Source organism: Dendropsophus ebraccatus, chromosome 10, assembly GCF_027789765.1.
Source record: "Dendropsophus ebraccatus isolate aDenEbr1 chromosome 10, aDenEbr1.pat, whole genome shotgun sequence".
NCBI lineage: Eukaryota > Metazoa > Chordata > Amphibia > Anura > Hylidae > Dendropsophus > Dendropsophus ebraccatus.
In genome coordinates, this window is record NC_091463.1 from 101,989,919 (window position 1) to 102,012,096 (window position 22,178).

General features: G+C 42.3%; 1 protein-coding gene across 3 annotated transcripts in view; it reads left to right on the forward strand.

The window, feature by feature from the left end:
- LOC138802421 (rab proteins geranylgeranyltransferase component A 1-like) overlaps positions 1–22,178 on the forward strand; it is an 88,136-nt gene that overhangs the window by 46,073 nt on the left and 19,885 nt on the right. For 2 of the 3 annotated variants that reach the window (XM_069985705.1, XM_069985703.1), the window contains exons 9-10: positions 6,372–6,449; positions 19,377–19,481. In XM_069985705.1, the coding sequence (XP_069841806.1) occupies positions 6,372–6,449; positions 19,377–19,481 (183 nt within the window). Of the gene's footprint in view, positions 1–6,371; positions 6,450–19,376; positions 19,482–21,025; positions 22,175–22,178 lie in introns of those variants that run through there. The other variant, XM_069985706.1, reaches the window with a different exon arrangement.

Below are 22,178 nucleotides of genomic sequence, written 5' to 3' on the forward strand. Positions count from 1 at the left end.
GCTGTGTGGCCGAGCTCAGCACAATCATACACTGCTGTGTGGCCGAGCTCAGCACAATCATACACTGCCGGCTGTCCGGGCTGTGTGGCCGAGCTCAGCACAATCATACACTGCTGTGTGGCCGAGCTCAGCACAATCATACACTGCCGGCTGTCCGGGCTGTGTGGCCGAGCTCAGCACAATCATACACTGCTGTGTGGCCGAGCTCAGCACAATCATACACTGCTGTGTGGCCGAGGTCAGCACAATCATACACTGCTGGCTGTCCAGGCTGTGTGGCCGAGCTCAGCACAATCATACACTGCCGGCTGTCCGGGCTGTGTGGCCGAGCTCAGCACAATCATACACTGCCGGTTGTCCGGGCTGTGTGGCCGAGCTCAGCACAATCATACACTGCTGTGTGGCCGGGCTCAGCACAATCATACACTGCTGTGTGGCCGGGCTCAGCACAATCATACACTGCTGTGTGGCCGAGCTCAGCACAATCATACACTGCCGGCTGTCCAGGCTGTGTGGCCGGGCTCAGCACAATCATACACCGCCGCAATGGCTTTTTATGTTTCTTATGCAGATAGCAATAACCCATCCCACCACCATGTTACATGATTATTTAAAATCATTATAATCATTGTTTACTACTTTGTTACTATAGAAGGTAAACTGGAGTTTATATTGTAAAGTCTCTGTAATCCGGCATCACTGGGACCTGATAGAAGACATAGAAAGATACCTGTAAAGGTGACTGTAAGGGGGTGACGCGTCAGACAAAGACACAAGAACATAACCATAGAGAGCAACGAGAGAGAGCACTAAGGCATAAACATAGGGAGCAAAAAGAGAGAAAGCGCAAGGGCATAAACATCGAGAGCAACAAGAGAGCACTAATGGGCCTATTACACCGGTCGGTTAGAGGAGCAAACGAGCGCTCTCAGCGCTCGTTTGCTCCTCGTTCCCCGCTCGCCGCCACCACTATTCAACGCGGCTGCAGCAAGCGGGTGAGTGCGGGAGGGGGCGGTTGGGCTGCCCGGGGGATCGCTAGATCGTCCGGGCAGCCCATAGGATATAGCAGCGTCTGCTGCCGACGCTCCTATTCAACGGAGCGACAGCAGCAGATCGCTGCTATATCAGTCGCTTGTTTTTCAACATGTTGAAAAACAAGCGACTGCAACGATCAGCCGACATGAACGATGTCGGCTGATCGTTGCACTCTATTCCACGGGACGACTATCGTCCGTAGCGGCCGATATCGGCCGAATACGAACGATAATCGTTCTGTGGAATAGGGCCTTAAGGCATAAATGTAGAGAACAAAAAGAGAGAGCACTAAGGCATAACCATAGGGAGCAACAAGAGAGAAAGCACAAGAACATAACCATAGAGAGCAAAAAGAGAGAAAGCACAAGGGCATAAACATAGAGAAACAAAGAGAGAAAGCACAAGGGCATAAACATAGAGAAACAAAAAGAGCACAAAGGCATGAACGTAGAGAGCAAAGAGAAAGAAAGCACAAGAACATAACATAGAGAGCAAAAAGAGAGAGAGCACAAGGGCATAAACAGAGAGAGAAAAAACAGAAAGCATAAGGGCATGACCATCAAGAGCAAAACAAAGACTGACGACTGACGATCTACGTTACCTATCCACGCTCCAGGGCTGCTCCTGTGGTCCGCTTCTCCCTGGGTCCCGCGCGCTCTAGCCTTAGAACTGTAACTGTAAAATAAGAGTGAAAACACAATGTTGGGAAGGTCAAAAAGAGAGGAAAATAGAAAGAGCAAGAGACAAAAAGAGAAAACAAAAAGTAAAAAAATGCAAACAAGGCAGCATATGGCCGGAGCTGCACTCTGCATTGTGTGCACTGACAGGTCTGTGCTGCCACTGTTCAATGAATAGCGGCCGCAGAAAACTGAATCCCAGGCGCAGCGTATACTGTGTGTATGTACTATGTGTATACACTCCAGCTGGGATTCCAATCATTCACAATACAATGTATGTTTTGTGTAAATGACGGCTGTTGTTGCAAATTGCAACAACGGCTGTGATTTATACAAGACATACGTTGTGCGAACATGGTCTTACACCAGTGATAGGCAACCTTTTGAGCTTGGTTTGTCAACATTCGGCAAAAAAACGAGCATAACTCGGATGGTGTGTCACTTGGAAAAAAACACCATAATTTGCGACATTTATAGTTTAAATAACAAAAATATGTAATTGTAATATATAACTGTACTTAATAAACCAAAAAATAATTATTTTACTTACCCGCTTAGTGACTTCTTTGTTCATCTGTCAGTCGGTTTTCACCTGATCCCCATCCTCACATCTCCCCAGGTTTACAATTCAATACCAACATGCAGCGGTCATTAGGATCCCCACCTGATTCATCACCCCACACACTACCCCCCTATCCCTCCACACACTAGCCCACCAGAACCCCCTCCCCACACATACTAGCCCACCTGACTCCCATCCACACACACACACACACACACACACACACACACACACACACACACACTAGCCCACCTGACCCCATCCCACTAACACACACACACTAGCCCACCTGACCCCCATCTATCCCCACACACACTGCTCCCCGGGTTTACAATTTAATATCAACATGCAGCGGTCATTAGCATGCCCACATGATTCTCCCCCCCCCCCACACACACACTACTCCCCCTCCCATCCCTCCCCACACACACTACTCCCCCTCCCATCCCTCCCCCCACACACTACTCCCCCTCCCATCCCTCCACCCCCCCCCCCCACACACACACACACACTACTCCCCCTCCCATCCCTCCCCACACACACACACACACACTACTCCCCCTCTTATCCCTCCCCCCACACACTACTCCCCCTCCCATCCCTCCACCCCCCCCCCCCCCCACACACACACACTACTCCCCCTCCCATCCCTCCCCACACACACACACACACACTACTCCCCCTCCCATCCCTCCCCCCACACACACACACACACTACTCCCCCTCTTATCCCTCCCCCCACACACTACTCCCCCTCCCATCCCTCCACCCCCCCCCCCACACTCACACACACTACTCCCCCTCCCATCCCTCCCCACACACACACTACTCCCCCCCCCACACACACACAATACTCCCCCTCCCATCCCTCCCCACACACACACTACTCCCCCTTCCATCCCTCCCCACACACACACTACTCCCCCTCCCATCCCTCCCCACACACTACTCCCCCTCCCATCCCTGCCCACACACACACTACTCCCCCCCCCCCACACACACACACACTACTCCCCCTCCCATCCCTCCCCACACACACACACTACTCCCCCTCCCATCTCTCCCCACACACACACTACTCCCCATACACACACTACTCCCCACACACACACTACTCCCCACACACACACACTACTCCCCCTCCCATCCCTCCCCCCACACACACACTACTCCCCCTCCCATCCCTCCCCACACACACACACTACTCCCCCTCCCATCCCTGCCCACACACACACTACTCCCCCTCCCATCCCTGCCCACACACACACTACTCCCTGACTCTCCATCCCTCCTCAAAGGAGTGCGCAAGGAGCAAGGCAGGGCTTAAGTGTGGTGCCGCTGCGGCCGGCCACGGCCCCTGCTTCCAATTGAAGTGTACGGGTGACATCACCACAGCAGCGCCCGGGCTGTACAGGAAACGGCCTGTACGTGAACACAGTGCTGGGTCAGAGGCCAGGGTGCATCCTTGCTTCTGTTCTAGTTTTGGCGCCGCCAGGGCTGTGATGGAGTCGGCATGTGGCAGCATACTTTTCTGTATGCGTCCGCGTGTCAGCGAACATGGCTACACGTGTCAGGACTGACACGCGTGTCATAGGTTTGCCATCAGGGTCTTGAGTCTCTAAGAAAAAGCATTTTTACGCTGTGTAGGTGTCAGTCTCCGGTATTACGCTGTGTAGGTGTCAGTCTCTGGTATTACGCTGTGTAGGTGTCAGTCTCTGGTATTACACTGTATAGGTGTCAGTCTCTATTATTACGCTGTGTAGGTGTCAGTCTCTGGTATTGCGCTGTGTAGGTGTCAGTCTCCAGTATTACGCTGTGTAGGTGTCAGTCTCTGGTATTACACTGTATAGGTGTCAGTCTCTGGTATTACACTGTATAGGTGTCAGTCTCTATTATTACGCTGTGTAGGTGTCAGTCTCTATTATTACGCTGTGTAGGTGTCAGTCTCTGGTATTACGCTGTGTAGGTGTCAGTCTCTGGTATTACACTGTGTAGGTGTCAGTCTCCAGTATTACGCTGTGTAGGTGTCAATCTCCAGTATTACGTTGTGTAGGTGTCAGTCTCTATTATTATGCTGTGTAGGTGTCAGTCTCCAGTATTATGCTGTGTAGGTGTCAATCTCCAGTATTACGCTGTGTAGGTGTCAGTCTCTGGTATTACGCTGTGTAGGTGTCAGTCTCTGGTATTACGCTGTGTAGGTGTCAATCTCCAGTATTACGCTGTATAGGTGTCAGTCTCTATTATTATGCTGTGTAGGTGTCAGTCTCCAGTATTATGCTGTGTAGGTGTCAATCTCCAGTATTACGCTGTGTAGGTGTCAGTCTCTGGTATTACGCTGTGTAGGTGTCAGTCTCTGGTATTACGCTGTGTAGGTGTCAATCTCCAGTATTACGCTGTATAGGTGTCAGTCTCTATTATTACGCTGTGTAGGTGTCAGTCTCCAGTATTACGCTGTGTAGGTGTCAGTCTCCGGTATTACACTGTGCAGGTGTCAGTCTCCAGTATTACGCTGTGTAGGTGTCAGTCTCTGGTATTACGCTGTGTAGGTGTCAGTCTCTGGTATTACACTGTATAGGTGTCAGTCTCTATTATTACGCTGTGTAGGTGTCAGTCTCTGGTATTACGCTGTGTAGGTGTCAGTCTCTGGTATTACGCTGTGTAAGTGTCAGTCTCCAGTATTACGCTGTGTAGGTGTCAGTCTCCAGTATTACGCTGTGTAGGTGTCAGTCTCCAGTATTACACTGTGTAGGTGTCAGTCTCCGGTATTACACTGTGCAGGTGTCAGTCTCCGGTATTACGCTGTGTAGGTGTCAGTCTCTGGTATTACGCTGTGTAGGTGTCAGTCTCTGGTATTACGCTGTGTAGGTGTCAGTCTCTGGTATTACGCTGTGTAGGTGTCAGTCTCCGGTATTACGCTGTGTAGGTGTCAGTCTCCGGTATTACGCTGTGTAGGTGTCAGTCTCTGGTATTACACTGTGTAGGTGTCAGTCTCTGGTATTACGCTGTGTAGGTGTCAGTCTCCAGTATTACGCTGTGTAGGTGTCAGTCTCTATTATTACGCTGTGTAGGTGTCAGTCTCCAGTATTACGCTGTGTAGGTGTCAGTCTCTGGTATTACGCTGTGTAGGTGTCAGTCTCCAGTATTACGCTGTGTAGGTGTCAGTCTCTATTATTACGCTGTGTAGGTGTCAGTCTCCAGTATTACGCTGTGTAGGTGTCAGTCTCCGGTATTACACTGTGTAGGTGTCAGTCTCTATTATTAGGTTGTGTAGGTGTCAGTCTCTGGTATTACACTGTGTAGGTGTCAGTCTCCGGTATTACGCTGTGTAGGTGTCAGTCTCTGGTATTACACTGTGTAGGTGTCAGTCTCCGGTATTACGCTGTGTAGGTGTCAGTCTCTATTATTACGCTGTGTAGGTGTCAGTCTCTGGTATTACGCTGTGTAGGTGTCAGTCTCTGGTATTACGTTGTGTAGGTGTCAGTCTCTATTATTACGCTGTGTAGGTGTCAGTCTCTGGTATTATGCTGTGTAGGTGTCAGTCTCTATTATTACGCTGTGTAGGTGTCAGTCTCTATTATTACGCTGTGTAGGTGTCAGTCTCTGGTATTACGCTGTGTAGGTGTCAGTCTCTGGTATTACGCTGTGTAGGTGTCAGTCTCTGGTATTACGCTGTGTAGGTGTCAGTCTCTGGTATTACACTGTGCAGGTGTCAGTCTCTATGTTCACACACAGGATTTCCATCAGTCTTTTTCAACCAAAACCAGGAGTGGATCTGACAGGGTAAAATTATACTGGAAAGATTTTCCCAGTTTCTGTGTTTTCACCGAACTCCTGGACTGATGCAAATACTGTGTGTAAGCGTAGCCATATAGATGATTTGGTTATTACACCCAGTACCGGGTTCTATCTGCAGGACACAATGTAACACATGGGACTTTACCAGATTATGTGTGTTCTTGCAAAACTACAACTCCCAGAATGCTCTACTGTAGGGGTCTCTGGGATTCTGCTGTCTGTGTTCTTTACCTTGTGTGACGTCTTGTATATGCTGCGGATCCCTACAAGACTCTATATAACAGCCTGTGTCTTTCCTGCAGGATGAGCGCGGTGTTCGGGGGGATCTACTGCCTGCAGCACTCCCTGCGGGGGCTGATGGTGGACGCCCACTCCTCACAGTAAGAGACTTTCCCTTTAACCTTCTCTTATTTACAGGCAAATAGCTCAAGAAAAATGCCGCACTCGATTAAAGGAAGCAAAAAAAAAAAAACAAAAAAACTTCAAAGAGCAGTGGATATTAATGACATATCAGCCTTGATTAAAAGTAATCTGTGTATTGGTGGTGGACAATGAGGGAGCTGGGCCCTCAGTATGGAAAATAAATGAATTTTCCCCGGTGATATTACTGCAGCTCCTGATCAGCCAGGCTTGGAAGACAAATCATTGGAGCTGCCGGGGGGCTGGCGATGACTGATGTTAGTTTTTCTTCTGGCCTTACCAGTCTAATTGATTTTCATCAGATGACACAAAGCTCCTGTTATTGCGGAGGTTTTTTTTTTTTTTTTTTTTTTAGATGGAGCTCACCTAAAGACTCATCAGATTAATCTCTGCTGATAATGCATGTCACTCCCAGAGAAAAGACTTTAATGAGTTCTAGGTAGATTGTTGTCATAAACTACCCTGCCCTTTCTATCCCTGCTCTTGAAGGTTGAGTTAACCCCTCGGTCCCTGCTGCGCTGGAGAACTTGCTTCACCTCTGGACCTCATTTCATGGTGTAATTCTATAGACATAATGAGCCAGGAGTGTAACTTAGCTTGGATACTTATCCTGATTCCAGTTACTTCCAGAGCTACTGTGCATATTATGTGTTATATACCATAGTCACTTCCAGAGCTGCAGTGAACATCGAGTGTATATACCATAGTCACACTCAGAGCTGCAGTGCACATTATGTGTTACAGTATATATTCCACTCACATCCACTCACATTCCACATCATGTGTTATAATACTATTGTCACTACCAGAGCTGCGGTTCACCTCATATGATATATACTCCGGTCACTTCCAGAGCTGCAGTGCACATCATGTGTTATATAGTCCAGTCACTTCCAGAGCTGCAGTGCACATCATGTGTTATAATACTATTGTCACTACCAGAGCTGCGGTTCACCTCATATGATATATACTCCGGTCACTTCCAGAGCTGCAGTGCACATCATGTGTTATATAGTCCAGTCACTTCCAGAGCTGCAGTGCACATCATGTGTTATATAGTCCAGTCACTTCCAGAGCTGCAGTGCACATCATGTGTTATAATACTATTGTCACTACCAGAGCTGCGGTTCACCTCATATGATATATACTCCAGTCACTTCCAGAGCTGCAGTGCACATCATGTGTTATTTACTCCAGTCATATCCAGAGCTGCAGTGCACATCATGTGTTATAATACTATTGTCACTACCAGAGCTGCGGTTCACCTCATATGATATATACTCCGGTCACTTCCAGAGCTGCAGTGCACATCATGTGTTATATAGTCCAGTCACTTCCAGAGCTGCAGTGCACATCATGTGTTATAATACTATTGTCACTACCAGAGCTGCGGTTCACCTCATATGATATATACTCTAGTCACTTCCAGAGCTGCAGTGCACATCATGTTTTATATGCTCTAGTCACTTCCAGAGCTGCAGTGCACATCATGTGTTATTTACTCCAGTCATATCCAGAGCTGCAGTGCTCATCATGCCTGTATAGGAGGGGATGTAATGGTCACTCAGTACTAGGTAGGTAAAGCTCAGGATTTCCGGCCTTGCTCCTGGTCCTATGTAGATTTAACCTGTAAAATGCTGTTTATAATTGGAGCCATTCCTCCAGAGCGATGACCGTAAGCCGTGGACTCTCCTTTGATGAGGTCAGCGCGGTGCCGGGATCGCCGCGCGCCTTTCATGTTCACAGAATAGAGCCATTTACACATTATGTTTTTGCAGCTCCTTTCATGTCCTTTGAACGACTGTTCTGTCCCTGAGTTATGGCCGTAATGTTCAGCGGCAGATAAAGAGAGAGGGAGGGAAAGGTGCAAACATTGCCGCTCCGTTCTCTAAAGGTGTACGGGGTGTAAATCAAAGCTGGCCCTGTGTACATGATGTGTAATATGGGGGGGGGGATGTGGTTACTTCTGCAACATTGTGACAAATGGAGGAAATTCCAGACAATTTCATTTCCTGCTCGGTGCATTAAATCGTCTTTGTTACGCGGTGGATTGTGTTGTATGAATGTGACTGTATCATGTGGCACCTACTGTATATAATCATACTCGGTGTATATGAGGCTATGCCTGTGCCAGGGTTAGGGATGCTCATATATGGGGACTGTCAGGCTTCCTTGTTATTGTACAGCGAGGTGATATACACCATGTATCATCCTGTATGAGCCATCAATGAGGCCTATACCTTACCTGTCTCTTCACAGGTCCCACAGAAAAGAGGAGGAGAGGAAATGGTCTTCCTATATAATATCACACTCACCCCATATCTATATAATATCCCACTCCCCCAATATCTATGTATTATCACACACCCCCTATTATCTATATAATATCACACTCTTCCCATTATCTATATAATATCACACTCCCCCATTATCTATATAATATCACTCCCCCTATTATCTATATAATATCACACTCCCCCTATAATATATAATACTCCCCCCCATTATCTATTTAGATCACACTCCCCCCCATTATCTATATAATATCACACTCCCCCTATTATCTATATAATATCACCCCCTCTATTATCTATATAATATCACACTCCCCCATTATCTATATAATATCACCCCCCCCCATTATCTATATAATATCACCCCCCCCTATTATCTATATAATATCACACTCCCCCATTATCTATATAATATCACTCCCCCTATTATCTATATAATATCACACTCCCCCTATAATATATAATACACCCCCTCATTATCTATATCACACTCCCCCTCCCCCCATTATCTATATAATATGACACTCCCCCCATTATCTATATAATATCACCCCCCTATTATCTATATAATATCACACTCCCCCATTATCTATATAATATCACACTACCCCTATTATATATATAATACACCCCCCCATTATCTATATAATATCACACTCCCCCTCCCCCCATTATCTATATAATATCACACTCCCCCCCATTATCTATATCACACTCCCCCTCCCCCCATTATCTATATAATATGACACTCCCCCCATTATCTATATAATATCACCCCCCTATTATCTATATAATATCACACTCCCCCATTATCTATATAATATCACACTACCCCTATTATATATATAATACACCCCCCCATTATCTATATAATATCACACCCCCCCTCCCCCCATCATCTATATAATATCACTCCCCCTATTATCTATATAATATCACACTCCCCCTCCCCCCATTATCTATATAATATCACACTCCCCCTATTATCTATATAATATCACACTCTTCCCATTATCTATATAATATCACACTCCCCCATTATCTATATAATATCACTCCCCCTATTATCTATATAATATCACACTCCCCCTATTATATATAATACACCCCCCCATTATCTATATAATATCACACTCCCCCCCATTATCTATATAATATCACACTCCCCCCCATTATCTATATAATATCACACTCCCCCCCATTATCTATATAATATCACTCCCCCTATTATCTATATAATATCACACTCCCCCTATTATATATAATACACCCCCCCATTATCTATATAATATCACACTCCCCCCCATTATCTATATAATATCACACTCCCCCTATTATCTATATAATATCACCCCCTCTATTATCTATATAATATCACACTCCCCCCATTATCTATATAACATCACCCCCCCTATTATCTATATAATATCACACTCCCCCTATAATATATAATACACCCCCTCATTATCTATATCACACTCCCCCTCCCCCCATTATCTATATAATATGACACTCCCCCCATTATCTATATAATATCACCCCCCTATTATCTATATAATATCACCCCCCTATTATCTATATAATATCACACTCCCCCATTATCTATATAATATCACTCCCCCTATTATCTATATAATATCACACTCCCCCATTATCTATATAATATCACACTCCCCCTATTATACATATAATACACCCCCCCATTATCTATATAATATCACACTCCCCCTCCCCCCATCATCTATATATCACTCCCCCTATTATCTATATAATATCACACTCCCCCTCCCCCCATTATCTATATAATATCACACTCCCCCCCATTATCTATATAATATCAAACTCCCCCTATTATCTATATAATATCACACTCCCCCCCCCATTATCTATATAATATCACACTCCCCCTGTTATCTATATAATATCACACTCCCCCCATTATCTATATAATATCACACTCCCCCCCCATTATCTATATAATATCACACTCCCCCCCCATTATCTATATAATATCACACTCCCCCTGTTATCTATATAATATCACACTCCCCCCATTATCTATATAATATCACACTCCCCCCATTATCTATATAATATCACACTCCCCCCATTATCTATATAATATCACACTCCCCCCATTATCTATATAATATCACACTCCCCCTGTTATCTATATAATATCACACTCCCCCCATTATCTATATAATATCACACTCCCCCTATTATCTATATAATACCACACTCCCCTATTATCTATATAATATCACACTCCCCCCATTATCTATATAATATCACCCCCCCCTGTTATCTATATAATATCACACTCCCCCATTATCTATATAATATCACACTCCCCCATTATCTATATAATATCACACTTCCCTATTATCTATATACTATATAGATAATAGAGGGATATTGTAATATGTGATATTATAAATGTAATAGGGGGAGTGTGATATTAAATAGATAGTAGGGGGAGTGTGATATTATATAAATAATAGGAGAGTGTGATATTATATAGATAATAGGGGGAGTGTGATATTATATAGATAATAGGGGGAGTGTGATATTATATAGATAATAGGGGGAGTGTGATATTATATAGAGATAATAGGGGAGTGTGATATTATATAGAGATAATAGGGGAGTGTGATATTATATAGAGATAATAGGGGAGTGTGATATTATATAGATAGTAGGGGGAGTATGATATTATATAGATAATAGGGGGAGTGTGATATTATATAGATAATAGGGGGAGTGTGATATTATATAGATAGTAGGGGGAGTATGATATTATATAGATAGTAGGGGGAGTATGATATTATATAGATAATAGGGGGAGTGTGATATTATATAGATAATAGGGGAGTGTGATATTATATAGATAATAGGGGGAGTGTGATATTATATAGAGATAATAGGGGGAGTGTGATATTATATAGATAATAGGGGAGTGTGATATTATATAGATAATGGGGGAGTATGATATTATATAGATAATAGGGGAGTGTTATATTATATAGATAATAGGGGGAGTGTGATGTTATATAGATAATAGGGCAGTGTGATATTATATAGATAGTAGGGGGAGTGTGATATTATATAGAGATAATAGGGGGAGTGTGATATTATATAGATAATAGGGGAGTGTGATATTATATAGATAATAGGGGAGTGTGATATTATATAGATAATAGGGGGAGTGTGATATTATATAGATAATGGGGGGAGTGTGATATTATATAGATAATAGGGGGAGTGTGATATTATATAGATAATAGGGGGAGTGTGATATTATATAGATAATAGGGGGAGTGTGATATTATATAGAGATAATGTGGAGAGTGTGATATTATATAGAGATAATGTGGAGAGTGTGATATTATATACTGTAGATAATAGGGGAGTGTGATATTATATAGATAGTAGGGGGAGTGTGATATTATATACTGTAGATAATAGGGGAGTGTGATGTTATATAGATAATAGGGCAGTGTGATATTATATAGATAGTAGGGGGAGTGTGATATTATATAGATAATAGGGGAGTGTGATATTATATAGATAATAGGGGGAGTGTGATATTATATAGAGATAATAGGGGAGTGTGATATTATATAGATAATAGGGGAGTGTGATATTATATAGATAATAGGGGGAGTGTGATATTATATAGATAATAGGGGGAGTGTGATATTATATAGATAATAGGGGAGTGTAATATTACCGTATATAGATAATAGGGGGAGTGTGATATATAGATAATGGGGAGGATGGGGGGGTATTATACAGATTATACACTTTCCCCATCGTCTAGTTGATCCCTGTATATTCCCTTCCTCACTGCTCCTCTTTCTCCTGCAGTCAGGACGGGGTTAATCCCGCTTGCTGACGCTCTCTAGGTTCAGTGTCGGAACGGTTTCCCCAGGTGTTTTGTCTTCTCAGTGGCGGCACTGAGGCGAGGTTTGTAGCTGCGGATACGAGATGCAGGGATTTACATGTTATTTCTTAAGGATTAGGAGCAGCCGAGACGTTTTAGTGAATGAGATCCATCACGGTGACGGGTGATTGAGTTATATTTCACCGTAATATAGGGAGGTTAATGTCTCCCCACCGCGCAATTGTCACCTGTGCGAGCAGGTTAGGAAAATGGTTCCATAATACAGAAGAGAAGCGGCTGCCGGGGTCGTGATTCATATTCACCGGATCTGATAGGAGTCCGGAATATTCTGCAGCCGGGAGATTCACCATTTAAAGGGAACCTGCGCTTTACAGCAGAAGTAAATGCATTATGTAAAGCAGAGAGCCGAATGCGTAATACGAGGGGTGACATTATAGTAAGATCATTACCTGCACTCATACATCCCTGATATTTACCACATACTTGATACATTGACAGCAAATGAAAATGTCCATATATCATGTGACTTCTTCCAATGGTGGGGTGGGGGTGGGGTCACCGTGCTTGAAGGAGTGACCTGCCATAGAAATTAGTGTGTGTGTGTTAAAAAAAGGGTTATTTCCATCTTACAGAAACAGCGCCTCTCTTGCCTATGGTTTTTCTTAGTGTTGCAGGGTGTAAGTGAGAAACAGACACCGAACACATGGTAGATAATAATAATAGTAATAATAATAATAATAATTTTCATTTATATAGCACCAACAGATTCCGCAGCACTTTACAATTCTGGGGGTACATACATAGACAAAATATAGACATTACAGAGATATACATATAATTGTCCATACATAAGGAGTGAGGTCCCTGCTCGCATGCATCAGCTTACATACTATCAGGAGGGGTGCAAGACAGAATGGCAGAGGGGCAAAGGGCATCATTGTTCTTATGGTCCGGCCATCTTTATAAATAAGGCAGTGCAGGTAAGGGGGGGTGAACCTGTCACCAATGCCTGCATGGTAGATCCTTTTTTTCCCATGCGGGGCAGATATGGCTTATCCACAGAGAACAAGAACCACATTATCTGCCTGTTGCTTCATTTCTTATACATCTTCATGATCTCTGCCTGTTTATAGTTGTATCCAGTGTAGACAGTGCTCTGTGAGCTCTACAGCCTGGACTCCAGACTGATACAGCTGAGAGCGGGACTAGCTATGTAAAATGTATCTGGAGCTCACAGAGCATTGTCTACACCGGATACAGCTGAGAGCAGGACTAGTCCCGCTCTCAGTTGTACCCAGTGTAGACAATGCTCTGTGAGCTCTACAGCCTGGACTCCAGACTGATACATTGTACATAGCTAGTCCTGCTCTCAGCTGTATCCAGTGTAGACAATGCTCTGTAAGCCCCAGCCTGATACATTGTACATAGCTAGTCCTGCTCTCAGCTGTATCCAGTGTAGACAATGCTCTGTGAGCCCCAGCCTGATACATTGTACATAGCTAGTCCTGCTCTCAGCTGTATCCAGTGTAGACAATGCTCTGTGAGCCTCAACCTGATACATTGTACATAGCTAGCCCTGCTCTCAGCTGTATCCAGTGTAGACAATGCTCTGTGAGCCTCAGCCTGATACATTGTACATAGCTAGTCCTGCTCTCAGCTGTATCCAGTGTAGACAATGCTCTGTGAGCTCTACAGACTGATACATTGTGCATAGCTATATCTGCTCTCAGCTGTATCCAGTGTAGACAATGCTCTGTGAGCCCCAGCCTGATACATTGTACATAGCTAGTCCTGCACTCAGCTGTATCCAGTGTAGACAATGCTCTGTGAGCCCCAGACTGATACATTGTACATAGCTAGCCCTTCTCTTAGCTGTATCCAGTGTAGACAATGCTCTGTGAGCTCCAGACTGATACATTGTACATAGCTAGTCCTGCTCTCAGCTGTATCCAGTGTAGACAATGCTCTGTGAGCTCCAGACTGATACATTGTACATAGCTAGTCCTGCTCTCAGCTGTATCCAGTGTAGACAATGCTCTGTGAGCCCCAGCCTGATACATTGTACATAGCTAGTCCTGCACTCAGCTGTATCCAGTGTAGACAATGCTCTGTGAGCTCCAGACTGATACATTGTACATAGCTAGTCCTGCTCTCAGCTGTATCCAGTGTAGACAATGCTCTGTGAGCCCCAGACTGATACATTGTACATAGCTAGTCCTGCTCTCAGCTGTATCCAGTGTAGACAATGCTCTGGGACAGGAGGAAACTTCTGACACTTCTCCTCTCGGTAACTTTGGAGGCCTCTTCCCTCCTGGCAGGAGATATATGGCCGTCATCACTCTCTACATCATCGCTTTGTCCGCAGCCACTTAGGACTCCGACCCCGACACCGTCTTGTCCCTCACATCATCCCACAAATCCAATAAATTTATATTTCTTTAATAAAAAAAAGATGGAAAATTGTGCAGAAATTTACATATTTGTGCTGAAATATGAGAGCGCTCTGTGTGTCAGTGTCGGCCGGTCCGTCTCAAGGATGCGGCCCCTTAGTCCATTAGTTTGGGTAATGAGGTCCATAAAGAACCTTTATAACTCATGGCTCCGCTGGAGATGGATGGTCCCCTCCACTCTTCTCACCAGACACATTGAAGGAAGGTCAATGGAGGCCGAGCGTGATTCATGATCCCCGCACCGGATCACATGACAGCGGGCGGCGGGTCACCGTGATGGCAGCAATGCCAGGAGATGAGGAGGAGCCGCCATATAGTGTGACAATGTATAGAGGGAAACGGCTATCTATCTATGGGGTTATGGTTACAGGTATACACAGCTCCTGTATCATTATATATTATACATTATACACAGCTGTATCATTATACATTATACACAGCTCCTGTATCATTATATATTATACACAGCTCCTGTATCATTATATATTATACACAGGTCCTGTATCATTATATATTATACACAGCTCCTGTATCATTATATATTATACACAGCTCCTGTATCATTATATATTATACATTATACACAGGTCCTGTATCATTATATATTATACACAGCTCCTGTATCATTATATATTATACACAGCTCCTGTACCATTATATATTATACACAGCTCCTGTATCATTATAAATTAAATATTATACACAGCTCCTGTATCATTATATATTATACACAGCTCCTGTATCATTATATATTATACACAGCTCCTGTACTATTATAAATTATACACAGCTCCTGTATCATTATATATTATACACAGCTCCTGTACCATTATATATTACATTATACACAGCTCCTGTATCATTATATATTATACATTATACACAGATCCTGTATCATTATATATTATACACAGCTCCTGTATTATTATATATTACATTATACACAGCTCCTGTATCATTATACATTATACACAGCTCTTGTATCATTATATATTATACACAGCGCCTGTATCATTATATATTACATTATACACAGCTCCTGTATCATTATATATTATACACAGCTCCTGTATCATTATATATTATACACAGCGCCTGTATCATTATATATTACATTATACACAGCTCCTGTATCATTAAATATTATACACAGCTCCTGTATTATTATATATTATACATTATACACATCTCCTGTATCTTTATATATTATACACAGCTCCTGTACTATTATACATTATACACAGCTCCTGTATCATTATATATTATACACAGCTCCTGTATCATTATATATTATACACAGCTCCTGTATCATTATATATTATACACAGCGCCTGTATCATTATATATTACATTATACACAGCTCCTGTATCATTATATATTACATTATACACAGCTCCTGTATCATTATATATTATACATTATCCACAGATCCTGTATCATTATATATTATACACAGCTCCTGTATTATTATATATTACATTATACACAGCTATCATTATACATTATACACAGCTCTTGTATCATTATATATTATACACAGCGCCTGTTTCATTATATATTACATTATACACAGCTCCTGTATCATTATATATTATACACAGCTCCTGTATCATTATATATTATACACAGCTCCTGTATCATTATATATTATACACAGCGCCTGTATCATTATATATTACATTATACACAGCTCCTGTATCATTATATATTATACACAGTGCCTGTATCATTATATATTATACACAGCTCCTGTATTATTATATATTATACATTATACACATCTCCTGTATCTTTATATATTATACACAGCTCCTGTACTATTATACATTATACACAGCTCCTGTATCATTATATATTATACACAGCTCCTGTATCATTATATATTATACACAGCTCCTGTATCATTATATATTATACACAGCTCCTGTATCATTATATATTATACACAACTCCTGTATCATTATATATTATACATTATACACAGGTCCTGTATCATTATATATTATACACAGCTCCTGTATCATTATATATTATACATTATACACAGCTCCTGTATCATTATACATTATACACAGCTCCTGTATCATTATATATTATACACAGCTCCTGTATCGTTATATATTATACACAGCTCCTGTATCATTATATATTATACACAGCTCCTGTATCATTATATAATATACATAGCTCCTGTATCATTATATAATATACACAGCTCCTGTATCATTATATATTATACACAGCTCCTGTATCATTATATATTATATATTATACACAGCTCCTGTATCATTATATATTATACACAGCTCGTGTATCATTATACATTATACACAGCTCCTGTATCATTATATATTATACACAGTGCCTGTATCATTATATATTATACACAGCTCCTGTATCGTTATATATTATACACAGCTCCTGTATCATTATATATTATACACAGCTCCTGTATCATTATATATTATACACAGCTCCTGTATCATTATACATTATACACAGCTCCTGTATCATTATACATTATACACAGCTCCTGTATCATTATATATTATACACAGCTCCTGTATCATTATACATTATACACAGCTCCTGTACCATTATATATTATACACAGCTCCTGTACCATTATATATTATACACAGCTCCTGTATCATTATACATTATACACAGCTCCTGTATCATTATATATTATACACAGCTCCTGTATCATTATATATTATACACAGCTCCTGTACCATTATATATTATACACAGCTCCTGTATCATTATATATTATACACAGCTCCTGTACCATTATATATTATACACAGCTCCTGTACCATTATATATTATACACAGCTCCTGTATCATTATATATTATACACAGCTCCTGTATCATTATATATTATATATTATACACAGCTCCTGTATCATTATACATTATACATTATACACAGCTCCTGTATCATTATACATTATACACAGCTCCTGTATCATTATATATTATACACAGCTCCTGTATTATTATATATTATACACAACTCCTGTATCATTATACATTATACACAGCTCCTGTATCATTATACATTATACACAGCTCCTGTATCGTTATATATTATACACAGCTCCTGTATGGTTATAAATTATATATTATACACTGCTCCTGTATCGTTATATATTATACACAGCTCCTGTATCATTATATATTATACACAGCTCCTGTATCATTATAAATTATATATTATACACAGCTCCTGTACCATTATATATTATACACAGCTCCTGTATCATTATATATTATACACAGCTCCTGTATAATTATAAATTATATATTATACACAGCTCCTGTATCGTTATATATTATACACAGCTCCTGTATCATTATATATTATACACAGTGCCTGTATCATTATAAATTATATATTATACACAGGTCCTGTATCATTATATATTATACACAGCTCCTGTATGGTTATAAATTATATATTATACACTGCTCCTGTATCATTATAAATTATATATTATACACAGCTCCTGTATCATTATATATTATACACAGCTCCTGTATCATTATATATTATACACAGCTCCTGTATCATTATATATTATACACAGCTCCTGTATCATTATATATTATACACAGCTCCTGTATCATTATATATTATACACAGCTCCTGTATCATTATATATTATACACAGCTCCTGTATCATTATATATTATACACAGCTCCAGTATCGTTATAAATTATATATTATACACAGCTCCTGTATCATTATATATTATACACAGCTCCTGTATCATTATATATTATACACAGCTCCTGTATCGTTATACATTATACACAGCTCCTGTATCATTATATATTATACACAGCTCCTGTATCATTATATATTATACACAGCTCCTGTATCGTTATAAATTATATTTTATACACAGCTCCTGTATCGTTATATATTATACACAGCTCCTGTATCATTATATATTATACATTATATGGATTCTTATAATAGGTTATCTCTACTCAAGCAGAAAGTGTTACAATGTATCATGGAGAGTGGCTGACCCTCTAGCTGTCCGGGCATGATTGGACTTGTAGTTTTGCAGCTGCTGGAGGGCCACAGGTTTCAATCTTTGCTTTATACATTTGTTCTTCAATGTGAATGCAGCATGTACAGGGACAGCGCCGCAGTATATGTGTGCGATGCAGTGGCCACTCTAGCATCTGTATCACTGACCCCTCTCCTGTGTCTTTTAGGTGTAAAGCGGTTATTGACAGCAGAGGGAAGCGGATCAGCTGCCGCTACGTGGTTATAGGGGACAGCTACCTGCCAGGAAGCAGCTGCACCCAGGTCTCCTACAGGTAAGGGTCCAGCAGTGTTATCAGGTGCCCAGACCTCTACTACAGTAAGGGTCCAGCAGTGTTATCAGGTGCCCAGACCTCTACTACAGTAAGGGTCCAGCAGTGTTATCAGGTGTCCGGACCTCTACTACAGTAAGGGCCCAGCAGTGTTCTCAGGTGTCCGGACCTCTACTACAGTAAGGGCCCAGCAGTGTTATCAGGTGTCCTGACCTCTACTACAGTAAGGGCCCAGCAGTGTTATCAGGTGTCCGGACCTCTACTACAGTAAGGGCCCAGCAGTGTTATCAGGTGTCCGGACCTCTACTACAGTAAGGGCCCAGCAGTGTTATCAGGTGTCCGGACCTCTACTACAGTAAGGGCCCAGCAGTGTAATCAGGTGTCCGGACCTCTACTACAGTAAGGGCCCAGCAGTGTTATCAGGTGTCCGGACCTCTACTACAGTAAGGGCCCAGCAGTGTTCTCAGGTGTCCGGACCTCTACTACAGTAAGGGCCCAGCAGTGTTATCAGGTGTCCGGACCTCTACTACAGTAAGGGCCCAGCAGTGTTATCAGGTGTCCGGACCTCTACTACAGTAAGGGCCCAGCAGTGTTCTCAGGTGTCCGGACCTCTACTACAGTAAGGGCCCAGCAGTGTTATCAGGTGTCCGGACCTCTACTACAGTAAGGGCCCAGCAGTGTTCTCAGGTGTCCGGACCTCTACTACAGTAAGGGCCCAGCAGTGTTATCAGGTGTCCGGACCTCTACTACAGTAAGGGCCCAGCAGTGTTATCAGGTGTCCGGACCTCTACTAAAGTAAGGGCCCAGCAGTGTTCTCAGGTGTCTGGACCTCTACTACAGTAAGGGCCCAGCAGTGTTATCAGGTGTCCGGACCTCTACTACAGTAAGGGTCCAGCAGTGTAATCAGGTGTCCGGACCTCTACTACAGTAAGGGCCCAGCAGTGTTATCAGGTGTCCGGACCTCTACTACAGTAAGGGCCCAGCAGTGTTATCAGGTGTCCGGACCTCTACTACAGTAAGGGTCCAGCAGTGTAATCAGGTGTCCGGACCTCTACTACAGTAAGGGCCCAGCAGTGTAATCAGGTGTCCGGACCTCTACTACAGTAAGGGCCCAGCAGTGTTATCAGGTGTCCGGACCTCTACTACAGTAAGGGCCCACCAGTGTTATCAGGTGTCTGGACCTCTACTACAGTAAGGGCCCAGCAGTGTTATCAGGTGTCTGGACCTCTACTACAGTAAGGGTCCAGCAGTGTTATCAGGTGTCCGGACCTCTACTACAGTAAGGGCCCAGCAGTGTTCTCAGGTGTCCGGACCTCTACTACAGTAAGGGCCCAGCAGTGTTATCAGGTGTCCGGACCTCTACTACAGTAAGGGCCCAGCAGTGTTATCAGGTGTCCAGACCTCTTATACAGGTAAGGGCCCAGCAGTGTTATCAGGTGTCCAGACCTCTTATACAGGTAAGGGTCCAGCAGTGTTATTAGTGGTCTGGACCTCTAGTACAGGTAATTGCCCTGCATTGTGATCACGTACACAGTCTTCTTCTAAAGGTGAGGCCTGGCAGTGTTATCAGGAGTCCGGACCTCTACTACATGTAATGGCCCTGCAGTGTTATCAGGTGTCCGGACCTCTACTACAGTAAGGGCCCAGCAGTGTTATCAGGAGTCCGGACCTCTACTACATGTAATGGCCCTGCAGTGTAATCAGGTGTCCGGACCTCTACTACATGTAATGGCCCTGCAGTGTTATCAGGTACACAGTCCTCTACTACAGGTAAGGCCCTGGCAGTGTTATCAGGAGCCCGTATCATTTCAGCAATGATGGGAGTGATACATTGTGTTTGTTATATGATGGGAGTGATACATTGTGTTGTTATATGATGGGAGTGATACATTGTGTTGTTATATGATGGGAGTGATACATTGTGTTGTTATATGATGGGAGTGATACATTGTGTTGTTATATGATGGGAGTGATAAATTGTGTTGTTATATGATGGGAGTGATACATTGTGTTATATGATGGGAGTGATACATTGTGTTGTTATATGATGGGAGTGATACATTGTGTTGTTATATGATGGGTGTGATACATTGTGTTGTTATATGATGGGAGTGATACATTGTGTTGTTATATGATGGGTGTGATACATTGTGTTGTTATATGATGGGTGTGATACATTGTGTTGTTATATGATGGGAGTGATACATTGTGTTGTTATATGATGGGAGTGATACATTGTGTTATATGATGGGAGTGATACATTGTGTTGTTATATGATGGGAGTGATACATTGTGTTATATGATGGGAGTGATACATTGTGTTGGTATATGATGGGAGTGATACATTGTGTTGGTATATGATGGGTATGATACATTGTGTTTGTTATATGATGGGAGTGATATATTGTGTTATATGATGGGTATGATACATTGTGTTGTTATATGATGGGAGTGATACATTGTGTTGTTATATGATGGGAGTGATACATTGTGTTGTTATATGATGGGAGTGATACATTGTGTTGTTATATGATGGGAGTGATACATTGTGTTGTTATATGATGGGAGTGATACATTGTGTTGTTATATGATGGGTGTGATACATTGTGTTTGTTATATGATGGGTGTGATACATTGTGTTTGTTATAATTAATAAATAATTGAGTATAAATATTAATTTACAGGTAATTCTCGCTTTTT